This window comes from Sturnus vulgaris, chromosome 7, assembly GCF_052056855.1.
Source record: "Sturnus vulgaris isolate bStuVul1 chromosome 7, bStuVul1.hap1, whole genome shotgun sequence".
Lineage (NCBI taxonomy): Eukaryota > Metazoa > Chordata > Aves > Passeriformes > Sturnidae > Sturnus > Sturnus vulgaris.
In genome coordinates, this window is record NC_142249.1 from 41,426,139 (window position 1) to 41,442,963 (window position 16,825).

The 16,825-nt window shown below is 54.8% G+C and overlaps 2 protein-coding genes across 4 annotated transcripts; both read right to left on the bottom strand.

The window, feature by feature from the left end:
- Positions 1 to 767: 767 nt before the first annotated feature.
- ERMN (ermin) lies at positions 768 to 3,724 on the bottom strand. Of its 2 annotated transcripts, none has more exons than XM_014890602.2 (3): positions 3,306 to 3,724; positions 2,915 to 3,001; positions 768 to 1,347 (listed from the first exon to the last, which is right to left on the bottom strand). In XM_014890602.2, the coding sequence occupies exons 1-3, from the start codon at positions 3,550 to 3,552 to the stop codon at positions 977 to 979; spliced, it is 705 nt and encodes a 234-aa protein (XP_014746088.2). In that variant the 5' UTR covers positions 3,553 to 3,724; the 3' UTR covers positions 768 to 976. The 2 variants fall into 2 exon arrangements, with proteins under 2 accessions (XP_014746088.2, XP_088024588.1); XM_088168462.1 differs by having other exon boundaries at positions 768 to 1,398.
- A 4,539-nt stretch (positions 3,725 to 8,263) lies between these two features.
- Positions 8,264 to 15,182, bottom strand: CYTIP (cytohesin 1 interacting protein). Of its 2 annotated transcripts, none has more exons than XM_088168463.1 (8): positions 14,953 to 15,182; positions 13,429 to 13,478; positions 12,977 to 13,031; positions 10,840 to 10,942; positions 10,642 to 10,735; positions 10,442 to 10,511; positions 9,457 to 9,520; positions 8,264 to 9,099 (listed from the first exon to the last, which is right to left on the bottom strand). In XM_088168463.1, the coding sequence occupies exons 1-8, from the start codon at positions 15,079 to 15,081 to the stop codon at positions 8,627 to 8,629; spliced, it is 1,038 nt and encodes a 345-aa protein (XP_088024589.1). In that variant the 5' UTR covers positions 15,082 to 15,182; the 3' UTR covers positions 8,264 to 8,626. The 2 variants fall into 2 exon arrangements, with proteins under 2 accessions (XP_088024589.1, XP_014746087.2); XM_014890601.2 differs by having other exon boundaries at positions 9,457 to 9,523.
- Positions 15,183 to 16,825: the final 1,643 nt, after the last annotated feature.

Genomic DNA, 16,825 nt, shown 5'->3' on the forward strand with positions numbered 1-16,825 from the left:
CTTATGGCTGCAGGAGGCCCTGTATAATTCCATGCTTACCTCCTCTCCCTTGCCAGCTGTTCTCTGCTTTCCCAGATGCTTTCTGGGACGACAAGTGCAAAGCTAAGTCCCAGCTCCAGACAAATCTGACTGTAAAACACTTTTAAAAGATTGCCACCACTGCATGGTGCTTACACAAAGGTCTTTCAAAATGGAGAAGGGTAATATCCAGGTGAGACAAATATAATGGATTAAAACTCACCTGGCTTTGACAAAATAATCTTTAAAATTTTGGGTCTAAACTGAGGATGAAAATCGAGAAGGCACCTAAGAGAGTCTGAGCTGGTGGCATTGGGACAGTAGGTGTCCCTGGTAGTGCCAGGCTCACCAGCTGCACACGGGCACGGGCAGGGACGTGCCAGGGGAGCTGCTGCCCTCGGGGCCAGCCCAGACCCGGCTGTGCCTCTGGGGATGGCACTGGCCACAGGTGCCACTGCCCCAAGGCCACCCCAGGCTGGCAGGGCGGGCACCGTGCCCACAGCTGCCCCTGGGCCTGGTGACATCCTCGGCACGAGGTGGGGACAGCCAGGGCTGGCAGAGGGCGGCTGTCGGGACACGTCAGGCACCGGGACAGACAGACAGACAGACAGACAGCAGCCCTCCCTGTTTGCTGCCCTGACACTGCCAGCTCCTCACAGCACTGCCCGAGCAGCCAGCTCCAGCCTTCCCGTGCGGCCAGCACGGTCACAAAGGCACAGAGAAACAAGAGGATAACCTGGAAATCCAACTTGTGTACTTAGCAAACTGATTATTTATTTTCCTGCGCTATGGATGCCTCTGCCCCTGTCAAAGCCAAGGTGTTAAATTTTCACAGTGTATTATAAATCATATACAAAAAGAAGAAAAGCAGTGACCTTGTGTGGTGTGAAGAGAACAGGTTTTGGGGGAATAAAATGAAACCGAGGCCAGAGCAAAGGCTCGGCACTCCCCCCTCAGTTCATAAGTGCATCATGGACTCGAACTCGTCGATCCGCTGCTTGGTGTTTCCTTTGCGGATCCTCCGGTACGAGATGGTGTTGTACCTGGAGTAGCTGTGTCTGGAGATGTCGTTCTTCTTCCCCAGGCCGGGCTGCTCGCCGCCTTTCCCCAGCGGGGAGTTGCGCTCGGGGCTGCCCGGGGGCGATGCCTGCTTGTCGGGCTGCTGCCGGCCGGGCCCCTCGCTGTTCTCCTTCTTGATTTCAATCACCTGAACCTCATCTTCCTCCGTGTCCTGCTCCTCCTCTTCCTCCTCCGCCTCCTCCGCATTCCCTCGGGGCTCGGCGCTGCCCGGCAGGGTCTCCGTGCCCGTGCCCGCTGTGCCACCCGGCCCTGCGCGACACCGGGGACACCGGGACTGCGGGTGGGGGACAGCACCGGCTCCTGTCCCCAAATTCAACACCGAGGACACAGGGACTGAGGGTGAGTGGACAACACGAGCTCCTGTCCCCAAACTCGCCATCCCTGGCATAACACGGCCAGGACGGACCCCAGCACCAGGGCAGCCTGGGGACACTCCCTGGGCTCCTAAAACAATCCCTTGATCTTTTTACTGCGTCCGTCTATGGGAAAGGGAAGGGAAAGGGAAGGAAAAGGGGAAGGGAAGGGGGAAAGGAGCCGTTCTGCCCGCAGTGCCCAGCTGTGCCCCCCTGGGACGTGTCCCTCGCTCAGCAGTGGCCACCCCGGCTGCGGTGGCCATCTCCCATTTGCCCTGTTTGGCACGTCTCTGCAGTTAATGATGCCTTAGTGTCGCAACAAATGGTCTATTCAAGGTTTTGCCTGTGGGGTCCAGAGTATTAATTAGACTAAATTGGTTGGGTACTAAAAAGCTGCCTGCAATTTCGAGATAAAGTGCTGTGGTTGCAGGGCGGGTGCAGGGGACCCATGAGAGATCCTTTAATAGGTTTTATTGTGTGCTCCTAAAGCAGCACAGCTGGAATATGGATGTCAGCTCTACGTGGGAAAGCCTCCACCGCTATTCACGTCCTCACAGCCTCGGCAGTTGCTATGAAATATTAATTTGCCCATGACAAATGTTCGGATATTTTTCCTTTTGTTAATGGAAGCAGGCTTTGCTTGCAGGGCACAGCCCATGGCTCATTCAGAGCTCACTTCAAAGCTCAGGGCAGAGCATCACCAGAAGCTCCTGGTCCAGCCACCCTCGTCCCACCACTGCCAAAGCCAAGGAGACAGGAGAGCCAGTGGTAGGAGATGAGGACAGGAATAAAACCCAAAACCCCCCCTTGGAGAGAAGTGGCTGTTCTGCTCTAGTAACACACCACAGAATATTCTTATTTTTGGAGAGGTGGCTGCAGTTTGCACAGTGAATTAGATATCTTCAGTTCTGTATATACTCAGTACATTTTTAACTATGACCAGGATGGCAGTGACCCCCCTGCAGCCCTGCTCACCACAGGAGGTGGCTGAGGCTCCAGCCTTGGCTCCTGCTCATCTCCACCATTTTCACCCAGAAACGAGCAGAGCAAGACCCAGGAGCAGGAGTTCAGCAGAGCAATTTTATGTGGATACTTGGGCATTGGGGGATTCAACACGTGGTGAATCAGGCAGGAAAAGAATTTGGGTTTTGTCACCACCAGCAGCCTCACGAGGCTCTCCCCTGAGCATGCAGCAGAAGATGGAGTATCCCCCAACCTCATGAGGCTGTCGGGGGCTCCTGGCTGAAGACTCCACGATGCTTGAACACCCCCTGGTCAATGAGATACAAAACCTTCGGAAGGAAGGTACCAGCTGTGGTTTCTACGGTGCAGCAACTCACAGGTGAGAAATGAGTCACCGCTCTCTGGAACAGAAGGGTCTGACCCAATTAAACAAAAATAATAACCACCTGCACTCTGCTACACACCAGGGAAACCCCACATCAGATGGCATCTTGCATTACCTTCCCCCGATCCCTGGCCATTGGTCCCTGTGTCCTGGATATCCGCTGCTCCCTGCTGTAGTGTCCCAACGTTCTCCTCTCGCTTTTCTTTGGGAAACACAAAGCACAAGACATGGCCTGATGGAGCAATTAGCGATGACAATCAGGTTTTAATGGCTGCAGATCAGCAGATTTTCAAAGCAGATTTAGAATTGCTCGTTTCTTTAGTTATGAGCTTTTGATTGCATCCCTCAAATGTGTCCCAGATTCTGAAATACTCCCAGTCGCTGTTACAGCGACCTCAGATTAGGAATTTTGGCAAACACACAGCACATCCCGTTATTCACCAGGCTACAGATAAACCAGAACTTTTCTCTCCCAACACTCAGAGACAGGCAGCCCCGAACGATACCTTGGCATCGCTTCTCTCCAGCAGAACTCTCAGGAGTGATGTCCTCTGCCAAGGAGTTTCTAGTTTCCTCCGGACTTTCCTTTGCAGGTGAAGTGTCAGGGCTCGTGTCCGCATTTGCGTACGGGACTGTCCCAACAGAATTTGGAATTTCTTCGATGCCGCCGGTGATCTGGAGCGGGCCGTGCCCCGGGGGAAGGCTCCCGTTGCACGCCGGCATGGTGGCAGCAGCTGGCACTTCTTCTGTCATGCTGAGGGCCGTGCCGTGCCCCTGCCCGGGCCCTGCTCCTGCCCCTGCCCCGGGGTGGGCAGCTCCTCGTCACCCCTCCGCCCCGGGGGTGTCCCCTGCGCGAGTGGCCCTGGCGCGTCCCCGCTGCCCAGCCCGCACCATCCGCTGTGCCCAGGGCTCGCCAGCCCAATCTGCGCCTCCCCTGTGGCCCAGGCACTGCCCGTTGCATAATTAAGTGCACCATTATAATTTACATAAACAAACAATCTGAAGCAAGGAAGCTTTTGTGCCGGCCCGGAGAGCGGGGCCGTGGGCATGTCAGCGCCGCGGGAATAAACAGGAGTTTGTGCTCTGGGCACAATGGCTCTTTGTGTCCCAGCTGGGCACAGGCACAGCCTTTGTTCTGACCCCTAATCCCCGCAGGGTGACCACCTTCCCCAGAGCTGCCACCTAACCCGCTTAACATTCCCCGCAGGGATTGCCGTGGAACCTCCGGGGAACCTCGCTGGGGATGGATAAACCTGGAGAGGGATGAACCTCAACATGGATAAACCTCAGTGTGGGATAAACCTGGCCAGGGATGAACCTCAACATGGATAAACCTCACTGGGGATGAGCCTGGGCATGGATAAACCTGGAGAGGGATGAACCTCAACATGGATAAACCTCGCTGGGGATGAACCTAGCCATGGATAAACCTGAGTGTGGATAAACCTCAGCATGGATAAACCTGGCCAGGGATGAACCTGAGTGTGGATAAACCTGGAGAGGGATGAACCTCAACATGGATAAACCCAGCCAGGGATGAACCTCGGCATGGATGAACCTCGGCATGGATGAACCCGGTCAAGGATGGACCCTGGCATGGATAAACCCAGCCAGGGATGAGTTTCACCATGGATAAACCTCAGTGTGGATAAACCCAGTCAGGGATGAGTTTCACCATGGATAAACCTCAGTGTGGATAAACCCGGTCAGGGATGAACCTGGCTATGGATAAACCCAACCAGGGCAAAACCTGGCCATGGATAAACTTCCGTGAACCATTCCATGATTCTCTCAGACCTAAGGCTGGCAGGATTGACACTGGAGTGTTTTGCAGAGGGAAGCTGGAGAACCACCCGAGCAGCACTGGGGCATTTCTGACCACAACTGAACTCGTCTCAACCCTGGTGCCCAAAGCCAGGCTTACATAACAGTGTAATCTCCTGCTGTGAATGACATTCTGTGTTTGTACAAACATTTCTGGTGTCTTTGGGCTTTAGCGTTTGGAAATCCTCTTGTGGAGTTCAGCCCCTGATTAGAAATGGACCCAAAGACTTTCCACTGCTTCTATCCATCTCTTGAGTTTGTGTCTCTAAATCAACCAGCTTTCATTATTGTTTTAAAATGAGTTTGGTGTGATTGATTTATGAAATCCATCCTTTGCTGGAAAGCTTTGTCCAAGAAAAGTGAACAGTAAGGTTTGAACGTGAGCTGACAACGTGCAGAGATTGGTGCCCTCAGGGGGAGAGGCTGAGTGCCCAGCAAGGCCTGGTGACTGGAGAGGAGAAGGTTCCCTTCTATTATCACAGAATCACAGAACTATTTGGGCTGCCCCAGCACCTCCTCGGGACTGCAGAAGGAAAAGGCAGCTCTGGGCCCTTCCCACCACGGGCAGCTGTTTGCAAACAGCTGGGCAAAACCAACTCTCAAGGGCAAGGAAACTTTCCTTCTAACCCCAGGGGGTGGATTGCTGCCTCTTCAAGCTTTTAAAAATGAAAAAGCTTTGTTCTGTCCAGTCTGGTGTGACACAGCCACAGCTGGATGTGGCAGCACCAACAGCAGCTGGCCCATGCCAGGGGCACGGGACTCACTCCTGGCTCTGTCTAAAGTGTGAGTGCCCTTGCCTCCAGGCGCTGGCAGGCCAGACCCAGCTGCCCTCGATAACCACGGGTGTGACCTTCAGCTCAGAGCCGTGAGAGCCGGCTGTGACCACAGGGGAACAGAGCCCGGGCAGCCGCGGGGGCGAGGAAGTGCTGGGTGTGGCTACAGGAACCAGCCCAGCAGAGCAGCGGGGGGAAGGCAGCGCCAGCATCCCTGGGACAGGATGGCAACACCAACATCCCTGGGACAGGATGGCAGCACCAGGGACAGGATGGCAGCACCAACATCCCTGGGACAGGATGGCAGCACCAGGGACAGGATGGCAGCACCAACATCCCTGGGACAGGATGGCAACACCAACATCCCTGGGACAGGATGGCAGCACCAGGGACAGGATGGCAGCCCCAGCATCCCTGGGACAGGATGGTACCCGAGAGGCAGCCCCAGCATCCCTGACTCAGGGATGCAGGATGGCAGGACCTGGTGGGAGGGTCAGGGCACTGGCAGCACTCAGCCGAGCAGTTTAGTCCCCTTAGAAGGTCAGGCTCTGCAGCATTCATTAAATTCATTGAAATGTTCGGTTTAAACTCCAGTTGCATTCATCGAGGACCAGCTGCACTTTCCTCTGCAGTAAACTTGTGTTATTAAACTCTTTAAAAAATTCCAAGTTGTAAATCCTGTTTTTCACAATCCTCAGCCCCTGGGGGATAAGCAGAGGAAAGGTTCCATTGGTTGTTGGGAGCTCTCCAACCTCTCCAGCCCCTCTGTGATCAGTAGAACACCTCTGCTGCTGGAGCTCCAGAGCACATGGAGCAGAGTCCCAGCCCTGGGGTCACTGTCCCGTGCTGCCTGTACACCCACCCTCCACCTGCCCCACTCCCCGCAGACATAGCAGGACCCACCCAAAGTGCTCTCTGCAAGGAGAAATGCCATTTTAAAAAGCTGTTGCGGTTGCTTTTCTTTCTGAGCACTTTGGCTGCCTGTGAGCTCCCTCCTCCCCCAGGCTGGGGCACAGCAGAGCTCGGTGCGTGTCACCACATCCTGTTTGTGATGGTGGCTGAGATCGTGACATGTTGTCTTCTTGTAGCACCCAAAGTGTGCTCTCACCCTGCTGGGAGAGCATCCCTTCTTCACTCTGCAGCCTGTGGGGTGTTCAGGCTCCTCCAGCCTCCCCACACTCACAGGAAGTTACTCTGTCTCAAACTCTGGCACGTTAACCCTTCATGCCAAAAGAAATCACACCTTTGGACTGTAAACTGCAATAATTCATGGTCCCTTTCTCAGTGCTGGAGCTGTTGGAGCTGTCCATTCCCTTTGGGCACCACAACTCTCACCAGATGTTCTGGTTTTTCTGTCCTTGGCTGCTTTTGGACACCCCAACATCTGCCTTTAACTCAACATTTTGGCCAAATAGAACCAATCTCTGATTTTTTTTTTCTCCTTTCAACTGGCGTTACTAGTAATGAAAAGTAGAACTATATTTTGAGACAGCAAATCATGGGCAAAAATATTGGTGCTTAGTGACAAGCTCCAGAGCCAGAGCAGCACCTGAAATGCCCCAGCCTGGGCTGGGGATGGGCTTGGACTCCCAGGTGGGTGTTGGAGCAGAACCTCCTCTAGCACAGGGGCTGGAGAGGACCCTGGGCTGAACTGCAGACACTCAATGCAGCAGCATGGACAGGACATCACCCCCATGTACAAACCATGTGAGCTCTTCTCCTGACTCCCCTCCAGCCCCCCTGACCTTCCTCCAGCCCCCTGACCTCCCTCCATCTCCCCTGACTTCCCTCCAGCTTTCCCTGAGCTGTCCATATTTCCAGCTACTTCATCCTTTCCACAGAAACTACAGAGGCCAGTGCTGACTCTTCTGTCTTAGCAATGTTCATGAATTAGAGAAGTTTTGGGAACAGATTGTTTTTGTTTAGAGCTCATCTGGAGGGAAGCTATTGGATTTAGCCTGTGGTCTCTGGGAAACCCTGACACAATGGTACCCATGGGTACAACTGCACAGGCTGCCTGGGCAACAGGCAAATGAATCACACAGGGTCTTTGAATTATATTTAAAATCTTCCAGTTGTATTTGAAAAATATCATTAGACTGCTCAGACTGAACAAACAGCCTGTTTCTATGTACTGAGAGGGAGCAAAATCTCTCTTTTTTTTCACATCCGTGCTCATGGTAATTAAACCCCACTTCACACATGCTCTCGGGTGATCCTTCCTGCTGGGGCCTTCTGGAGAGATGTGAGCAGGGGTGGAGTGCTGAGAGCAGTGGAACACGGACCAAGGGCAGCTCCTGCAGCCCCCGGGGCACTGGTGGGCAGGTCCCCAGCACAGCACTCCAGGGGAGTGCCTGAGTGTCCCCAACCTGCCAGTGCAGAGCCATCGCTGCTCACCCCTGGACAGCACTCTGCTCATCCCTGCAGGACAGCCCCCTGCTCATCCCTGCAGGACAGCCCCCTGCTCATCCCTGCAGGACAGCACTCTGCTCATCCCTGCAGGACAGCCCTTTGCCTTTTCCTCTCTTGCCTTAGAGAGGTCAGACCTGTGGGACACACAGAGCTGCTCCAGTGTCACAGGCACCACTGGCACCCCAGCATTGGCTCTGCAGAAGAGTCTGGGGCCATGTGCGTGCTCAGGAGGGTCCTTTCCACTCCAAATCCTCTGGGACGACACAGCTTGGCAAGACATGGAATATCAGCACCTGGCAGAGGCTGCAGCTGCTCAGATCAAGCCAGTGCTGGGTTATCACAGTCCGTACAAGAGCTGCCAGGACCCAAACTGCCATTCCAGACACCACTGCCCAGGGGCTCTGTGCCAGGTGCTCCAGGCTCCAGCCTCTTCCCAAGGGGACTCTGCAACTGGGTTTAGTAGAAGCACTCGTTTTATTAAAGACCTTTGGAAGACACTGACTCCAGGAACAGGAAATAAATAGCTATCAATTTCGCATTCAATTAAAAACTGTTATTAACAGTAAAGTTCGCTGAGGAAGTTCTGCAAAGGTTCTTCACATTTTGGAGTCACTCATTTTTCACGTTAATGAAGAGGTCCGCAGCGTGCTCTGATTAAAAATGAAAGTAATTACCACCCCAGAGCCGTGTGGATCTCATCAGCGCTGCTGTCTGGGGAGTGCCCTGCGGTGCCACCGTGCTGTACTCACGGTGTGCCCCAGTGAGTGACACCTGAGAGCCACGTGCAGGGCCCGACATCGAGGGCGACACCTGCGACATCAGACCCGACTTTCTTCCTCTTCTACTGCCCGGTGAAAGCCTGGAATGAATTTGAGGAGTTGCTTCCGAACGCTGCCTCTCCTGCTCTTGCGCGGGAGGGTCCCGAAGCTGCTGGCCAGGCTGCTGCTCTCCCAGAGCGGGGACATGGAGCCGCTGCTGGCCAGGCTGATGCTGCGGTTCCTGCGCAGGGAGCTCCTGGCAGCCGCTCCGTCCCCGTCCCTGGGGAACACACAATCGTCATCCATGCTGGACTGGCGGCTCAGGCTGTCTGCAGCCGAGTCCTCGAAGGCGCTGCCCTGGGAGAAGCTGTCCTCGCTGCCCACGGTCATGGAGCTGAGCCGGCTGCGGGAGCTGCTCTCGCTGGAGAAGCGCGGCTTGGCCGGGGAGAAGGGGCCCGGGGAGCTGCAGCCGCCGCCCGAGCCGGGCTCTGCCAGCTCCAGGGAACCCAGCAAAGCGTTGTCATTCACCTCGCCTGGAAGCAGGAGCCAGAAGAGCGGCGTTAGCCAGCACAGGGAAGGTCATGGCCAGCCCCTTGGCACAGGCAGGGGGCCCACGTGGGCAGCTAATCCTGGTTCCGAGGTGCTCCCTGCACCCCGATCCCCGGACACTCCATAAAAAGCCCAACCCAGCCTCTTCCCCTTTTGCTAAGACCAGAATAAGAAGGGAAAACATTTTCCCACCCACATCAACTCATGTCCCAGGACTGGTGCAAAGAGCCATTGGTCCAGCAGCAGCCCAGCTCAGTACCCTCGGGACAGAAGCGCTCCCAGCCCAGCCCCTCGCCTTCACTAAGAGGGGAACGAAGCGGAGCGCGGTTTGCGGCACGTACCGTGCAGCAGGAGCCGCTCCCGGGCCAGCAGCGCCCGCAGCTCCCCCCACCGCTGGTGCAGCGCCTGCTGTGGGGACACGGAACAGCTCTGTCAACCATGGAAGCACAAAGCACTCGTAGGGAAAACTGTCTCTAAAAAGTGCAGTCACCCACAGGAAACACCCGTGTGTCCCGCTTTTACTCAGACAATTTTCCCAGAGTAGCAAATTTCTGCCAGAAAACACAAGTCTGCTCATGCTTAGGGATGCTCTGGCCACATCCAGTTTGGGAGAGGAGCAGGCTGGAACCTGGAGGGCACGGACCCCACCTTCACCCAGCTGGGGCAATGCTCTTCTGCATTTCCAGTGCTCTTCTGCAGCCCTGCCCAGCTCTGGAGCACCCAGCAGGACCAGTCACCCCACTCCTCCTCACAGCGTGGTGTGGGAATGGCACAGCCACCACCCCTGTGGCACAGCCACCACCTCTATGGCACAGTCACCATCCCTATGGCACAGCCACCATCCCTATGGCACAGCCACCACCCCTGTGGCACAGCCACCATCCCTGCCTGTGCTGGGAACAGCACCTGGAAACCCTGACAGCCCCCAGGCCATCCAACTCACAGCAAGGCTTCTCTCTCTCTGCTGCAGGGCAGCTCTTGGGGTAAAACCCACCCCTGCAGAGCTGATTAAAAACACAACCAGGTGAGGCTGTGCCTGGGGACAGCCACAGGACGCACCTGCCCACCAGTCCCAGGAATTCTGTGCAGCTGGACATTCCTACACCCAAACTGACCAGCCTGAGCTCACCTGGCATTGTGACCACATTTCTCCTCTATTCCTGGTTTCCAAAAAATCATAACAGAGGAACCAGGGCTGGGGGTGCTGGCAGCAGGAAGCCCATGGGTGTCACCCCCTGTCCCACAGACACCCCCCCTGCCCCCATCAGCAGTGAACCCACTGCTCCATCTCCCTTTGACACTGGAACAGCTAATTCATCATGTTACCTTGAGAGCCTGCAGTTTGGTCTCCAGCTCCATTTTCCTCAGGAGCAAGGCTCCATTGACAGTCTCTAACCTGTGGGAACAGGTGATGCTGTCCCTGGGCTCTCCCAGCCCTGCCCTTGGGATTTCTGCAGGGCTGTGGGCAGCATGATTCAGGGGCAGAGGATATTGGGCCAAACCCCATCTGAGGGACAGACACTCACCTCAAGTAATTCCCTGAAGACTTTATCAAGTCCACGATTTGCTTGTGACCAAAGCCCTCGATGCTCACACCGTTGATGCTGGTGAGGATGTCCCCTGGCAGAGACACAGAGTGAGCACCTGGGCACACCTGCACTGCCCCACAGGAACAGCAGGGAGGAGCACCGGGCTCCCAGCCAGGAAAACCCACGGGGAGTTACCAGTCTGCAGGCCAGAGAGATGGGCAGGGCTTTCCTCTTGGATTCTGCAGACACAAGTGCACACCTCCAGGGAGAAATCATTCTGGTGTGGAAACCTGATAGTCTGTCAACACCAAAGGGACAGAGTTACCAGTCCTGGAGCCAGGAAACCCAGTTAAAATTCAGTGCTTTTTCAATCAGAAGATGAGCAGAGTACATTACACACAAGTGAGATCAAAATGCTATAAGCCACCAATTAAACATGCATTTGTACAGCAAAAACAGTAGACACCTGACGGGTGCCTGTACACTGGGTTTGGGGGAAAAAGCAAACAAACAAACCTAGTTTTAAAGCAAGCTGGTTATTCAGTATTAAAAACTCTGTTACTTCAACCAAGAATATGTCAGCATGGGTGGGAATGGCTTTCTGGAAAGATGTCTCATGTTCCCAGGGGAACAGGATGGGTGGGACTGGGGCTTTTCAAGGCATTGACTCCTGTTCATCGGGAATGCTGTGGGGAGTCAGACAGCTCAGTTTGCATGGGAACTGAAAAAACACAAAATTTAAACTTTTGTTCTTCTGGCCTCTGAAACTCGTCATCCACACACATTGCCACACTCCTCAAAGTGCTTTTTATTCTCGACTTACGCCTTTAACTAAACATTAAGTAACTCTAATTACTCTAAATCCCTCGTGTGGTTATGGGTGCTGACAAAAATTCAGAAAAATGCAAAATCCGATGCTGCAGCCCATCCGGATCCTGTGACAGCAGGAAACGTTTTCTGGTGACATGCAAAAACCACATCTGCTTCCTGGAAACCTGCCACTGCCACTTGTAACCCAGAGAGCTCGCACTGGATTCCCAAATTCTCAGCCAGTGTGGAACAAAGGGATGGAGGCTGGGGAAGTTCAGAGCTCATCTGGCCAAATCCCCCCAGTGATTCCACCTTTGGGCTCCCAGTAAAATTCCTGCTGAAACTGAGAGTGACGAGCGAAGAATGAGCTCCCTGCAGATGTAGACCTGCAGTTTCACATCATCTTATTCTGCTTTGCCTAAATTTATCTCCTAGTGATGAAACCACAGCTTCTAAGCATCCTCAGTATCTGACAGATGCTGCCTTTCTGCAGCCCAGACTTTCTATGAAGTGCTCACTCTGAATGTGTGTTCAGGAAGAAAACGTGCCAAGAACAATTATTTTTAATCAGAATGCCACGTATAATGAAAATCTGCCCTGACAATTTACACAAAAGCCCAATAATTGACTCAATTCTCCTCCCTTCTGAAAGCTCTCCTCTGTTCACGAGCTGAGCGCTGACCCCCTCATTAGTCACAGACCCAAATTGGGCAAAGTTAAGCTTTTCCTAATACACTAATTTCACAGAAAATACTTTTTCCCTTTGTGTGCAGAGAGAAGAAAGCACTTTGAAAGTGCCGTGCTGCTGGCAGGCAGATCCCTCTGCTCCCAAACTACATCCCTTTATTCCTGGCATCATTTTTTTAACTCTAGACAGGATTTTAGCAGACCTGCTGATTAGGAGTTCCCAAAAACCCACAAACATAAAATCTCCCTCTAGCAGCACTCCTGGTAACACTCTGGGTCTCCTACTTGATGACTTCCTGACTTCTACACCAAACAGAATCTCTTCCTATGTGATTTAACTCCTGCCCCAAAAGTCATGTTTAGCAGGTATTTATGGAAAAATATCCCACTATTGTACATGTTCTTCAAAAGTACCTATCTCTCTGTGCATATTAAAGGTGTTAGCAAAACACCAGTATAAGGTAATTTTTAGGAGAGGTTTTGATCTCTTTCATTTGAAAATATTCTCATATGCAATTCTCCCCAAAACATTCACTTATGGAGGTAAGAAGGCCCTGTCATTGCCTCGTATTTGGATTTGGATGAGATTTCTCCTACATTCAACACTCTGACTTGTGAGAAGGACAGAAATTCTCATCCGTGACCTTCACTGTGAAAAAACCCTCAGAGAAACATCCCTGTCTCGTGTGAGTGCTGTAAGCTCTTCAAATTCCACAGGCTCTGACAGACACCTTCCTCTGCTCTGGCCTGCCTTAACCTGATTTTGAGGCTATGACACTTCAGACTCTGCACCACATTTTGTTTTCACTGAACCAACTTGTCATGTAAGTCTTACCTGGATTTCAAACCCAAACGTCTCTTTATCTTCTTTCAATATAGCAACGAGGTGCCTGCACGAGGAGCACACACAATTCCATGGGGATTGCTCTTGTGGGACTGCATTTCCACCCAAAACTGTGGGGTGTCCCCCACCGTCCCTCCCTGTGCCCCTGGGGTGTCACAATGCCATGGGGTGTCACCACACTGTCCTTCCCTGTGCCCTGGGGTGTCACCATGCCATCCCTCCCTGTGCCCCTGGGGTGTCACCACGCCATCCCTTCCATGGTGGTGCTGCCTCTTCCCCTGCTCAAGCCAAAGGTCACAAGTGCACCTGCCTGTCCCAGGTGCTGGTACCACTCTCTGCCCTGCACCCCGATCCCACTTGGACTGGCACAATTCCTGGGATGCACATTTTATCAGAAAAAGCCAGGACAGTGACTCTAGAATCACAGACTCCTACAATCATACCTTTGTGGCTTGGAGGAGTCGTCCAAGGAGCTGGATCGGGCCAAGGTGAGCTGTGAGCAGAAACAGGAGAGGAAAGGCATCAGTAGGTTTGTGGTTCTTTGAGGTACACAGATAAAACCAGCGGTTTAGAGAACTAAAAGCAGCTGCTGGCATTTCACCAGCACCTTCACTAACACAGCTCTGCCTTGGTCAAAAGAGAGCTTGACCTTCCTGACCAGAAGGAAAAGCATCTGCAGGTCAAATCCTCTTGTCAGATGCTGGTGGCGAGCTCAGAGCACAAATCACATCGTGGTGTGCCAAGAGCTCATCTGACTTTTGTCCCTTTCCTCTAAAATTCTCTGAATATTTATAAATGGAACACCTGCCAGGAGAGGCACAAAGCACCCCCAAGGCAGAGCCAGGGGGTGTAAAGAGCCAGGTCAGTGTAAAAATGGATCCTTCCCATAAAAGTGAACCATGAATAGGGGATTCCATCATCAGTGAGATGTTTGTAGTTAACACAGCTGATGGCTCAGCAGGATGGAATTGTGCCACAGCGTGACCTCCTACAGAAACAGCGACTTCATGGACGTGCATCTACTTGTGGAGGGACAAGGGGAGGAGAGAGAGGCCATGGAAAATCCATCTGGGGGGAGAGGAGAGGCTGACAGCAGGGCCACACCTGGGAGAGGGACCCCTGCTCTGGGGACAGTCCCTGCACTGTGACCTGGGCCCTGATGGAACTCAGCTTTACCAGCCACAGCCACATCACAGCCTGGCAGTCACTGTCAGCCTCGCCCTGCCACTGGCCACTGCCACACCGGGGCTGGCTCTGCACACCCAGGGGCTGGAACCACCCGGCAGCAGCGCTCCCACCGCTGGCTCTGGCTCTCCCTTATCCCCTGACACAAGAAACAAGAAAAGGTTAAGGATCTTCTGCAGCCGAACAAAGCAAAGCCTTAAGCGCACAGACACTGCAGGCGATTTTCCTGGTTGTACTTTCAGATTATCACATCTCACAGACACTTTCTGTCCAGGCTTCTTCGTGTCAGACAATAGCCCGGAGCTGGAAGTGCTCAGCTGTGGATTTATGGCCACAGTTGTGCGGGAATCCCGTGGTGCTGCCCTGTGCTGCTCTGGGGGAAAGCCCAGCCCAGCCCAGCAGCCCCACAGCTGTACAGAAACACCCCCAAACCCATGGGAATGGATCCTGGTGGGCGCTCTGTGCCAGCCTGGCAGGCAGAGGGCAGCCAGGCCACCCGACTGAGGTAAATGCACATTTGGAGGAGCTCCCAGAGCACACAAACCCTCCCTGGCTCCCAGCACGGCTGGAAATGGAGAGGAGCTGGGCCGGGGCCGGATCTCCGCTGCCACCGCCCTCCGCAGCCCGAGCATCCCTCGCAGCGCCTCCCGCGCTGCCAAAACTCCTCTGCCATCCCCAAACGCGGCCCGGCTGAGGTGCCCTGAGGGCGGTCACCCTTCCAGCACCCCGCCAGGAGCATGGCGAGCCCGAGGGTCCGTGTGGAGCCCCCGTCCTGCCCGTACCTGCCTGCGCCCTCGGGGCAGCGTGCCCACCGTGCTGGCCAGGTGCTGCATCCTCCTGCCGTCCATCGGCAGCGCCTGCTCGCCGCCCACAGGGCTGGGGTTGGGCTGCAGGAGCCGCCGCAGGGCCATGGCCAGGCCCGGGGGCCAGGGGCTCAGGGCTCAGGGCGAGCGCTGTGCCATGGCCGGGCTGCCACGCTCCGGCAAGGGCGAGAGCCGAGAGCGGAAGGGCCGCCACGTGATGTGTGGTTTAGGTGCGAGTTACACAAATCCCTCCTAGCAGAGCCCCAGGCTCTCGGTGTGCCTTGTGCTCACACGGCAGTTAAGAATCAGCCTTGGCACTTACAGAAATCTGCTTAATTTTTCCATTCCTGCACACAGTTCTCAGCGCAGCTGCTGCTTTGCCAGGATTTGTCCTTACAGCCCTGCCTGCCTCGGGCACTCACCTGACCTCAGCCTGCTCAAACTCTGACTTGCTCGGCATCCCTGGCATCCCTCCACTCACCTTTGGCAAAGATGGGGAAATAACATTGCCTTTGGCTAATGGTGCCCGTGCAGGGCCTGCAGCTGCAGAGAGGGAAACAAGAGCTGAAGGCAAGCAGCAGGAGCTGGAGGTGTGGCCGAGCGAGGGCAGGACAGTGCCCTCAGCACAGCACTCGGGTCCCCAAGGGACCAAGGGGTTCCCTGGCACGGCAGGTCTGGGCACACACAGCAAAGGCCATGCAGAGTGTCCAGGACAGGGCACAAGGGGCTGCTGTGGCAGAGCTGGGACAGGCATGGTGCCAGGGAGAGCCCTGGCCAGGTGTCATCCCTGCACCTTTCCTGGGTGGCCAGAGCTCGGGCAAGATTTATGACTCTGAGAACTTCTGTCTTGGTTGGTTTTTCTCTCGTTATTACCCGCCCTGTTGTTATTTCAACGTGGCTTTGAACCCTCCTATTTGAACCATCATTCAGCCTTCAGATTCCCTGCTCCTGGATGTGATGGAGAAGCACGGGAAGCAGCCCACTGCCACTGCAGGGGATCCCCTCTTTGCCCTGGATGGCTGAAGTGCCAGTACATCCCCATCCTGAACCTTCATCCCTCAAAAGCCTGCACCTCTGACAGAGAAACAGCCTGGCAGGAAACATCTGGTCCTCCCACCCGGAGGAGGGCCGGTGGCTGCTCTGTGACGAGTGCCTGCGGTCCCCGTGCCTCTCCTGGCGGACAGACAGCGACAGGGAAGTGCTGCACACCACAGCGGCACCGCAACACCGGATTTAGATGTCTGTCCTTCACCTCCGAGTTCCTTGCGGGAACCCCTCCGGGTTCAGGGGAAGAAAAAATATGTTTAAAAAGCACAGCAGGCAAGAGGGAAAGCTCTCCCCCTTTTCCTGAGAAAGCTTTCTGCGCCCCCGGTGTCATCTGCTCACTTGCCAAGGCTCACTGAGAGCGCGGGGAGCTGGTGACTCAAAGCCTCTTCCCCTTTTCCTGCTCACGGTCACCCACCACGCTTGAAAACAAAGCGCGTTTCGGTTCCTGCGGCAGCCCTTTCTGACGTTCCTGAAACCCGGTGACTCATCTGCAAACAAGCTGAGGGCACAAATAAACGACACCTCTCATCAGAGCTTGGTGCGAGCGGCCGCAGCAGCCCCGCCACCCTCCGCTGCCCTGCGCCCCACACCCCCGGCAGGTACCCCACACCTCCGGCAGGTACCCCACACCCCCAGCAGGTACCCCACACCCCCGGCAGGTACCCCACACCCCCGGCAGGTACCCCACACCTCCGGCAGGTACCCCACACCCCCAGCAGGTACCCCACACCCCCGGCAGGTACCCCACACCTCCGGCAGGTACCCCACACCCCCAGCAGGTACCCCACACCTCCGGCAGGTACCC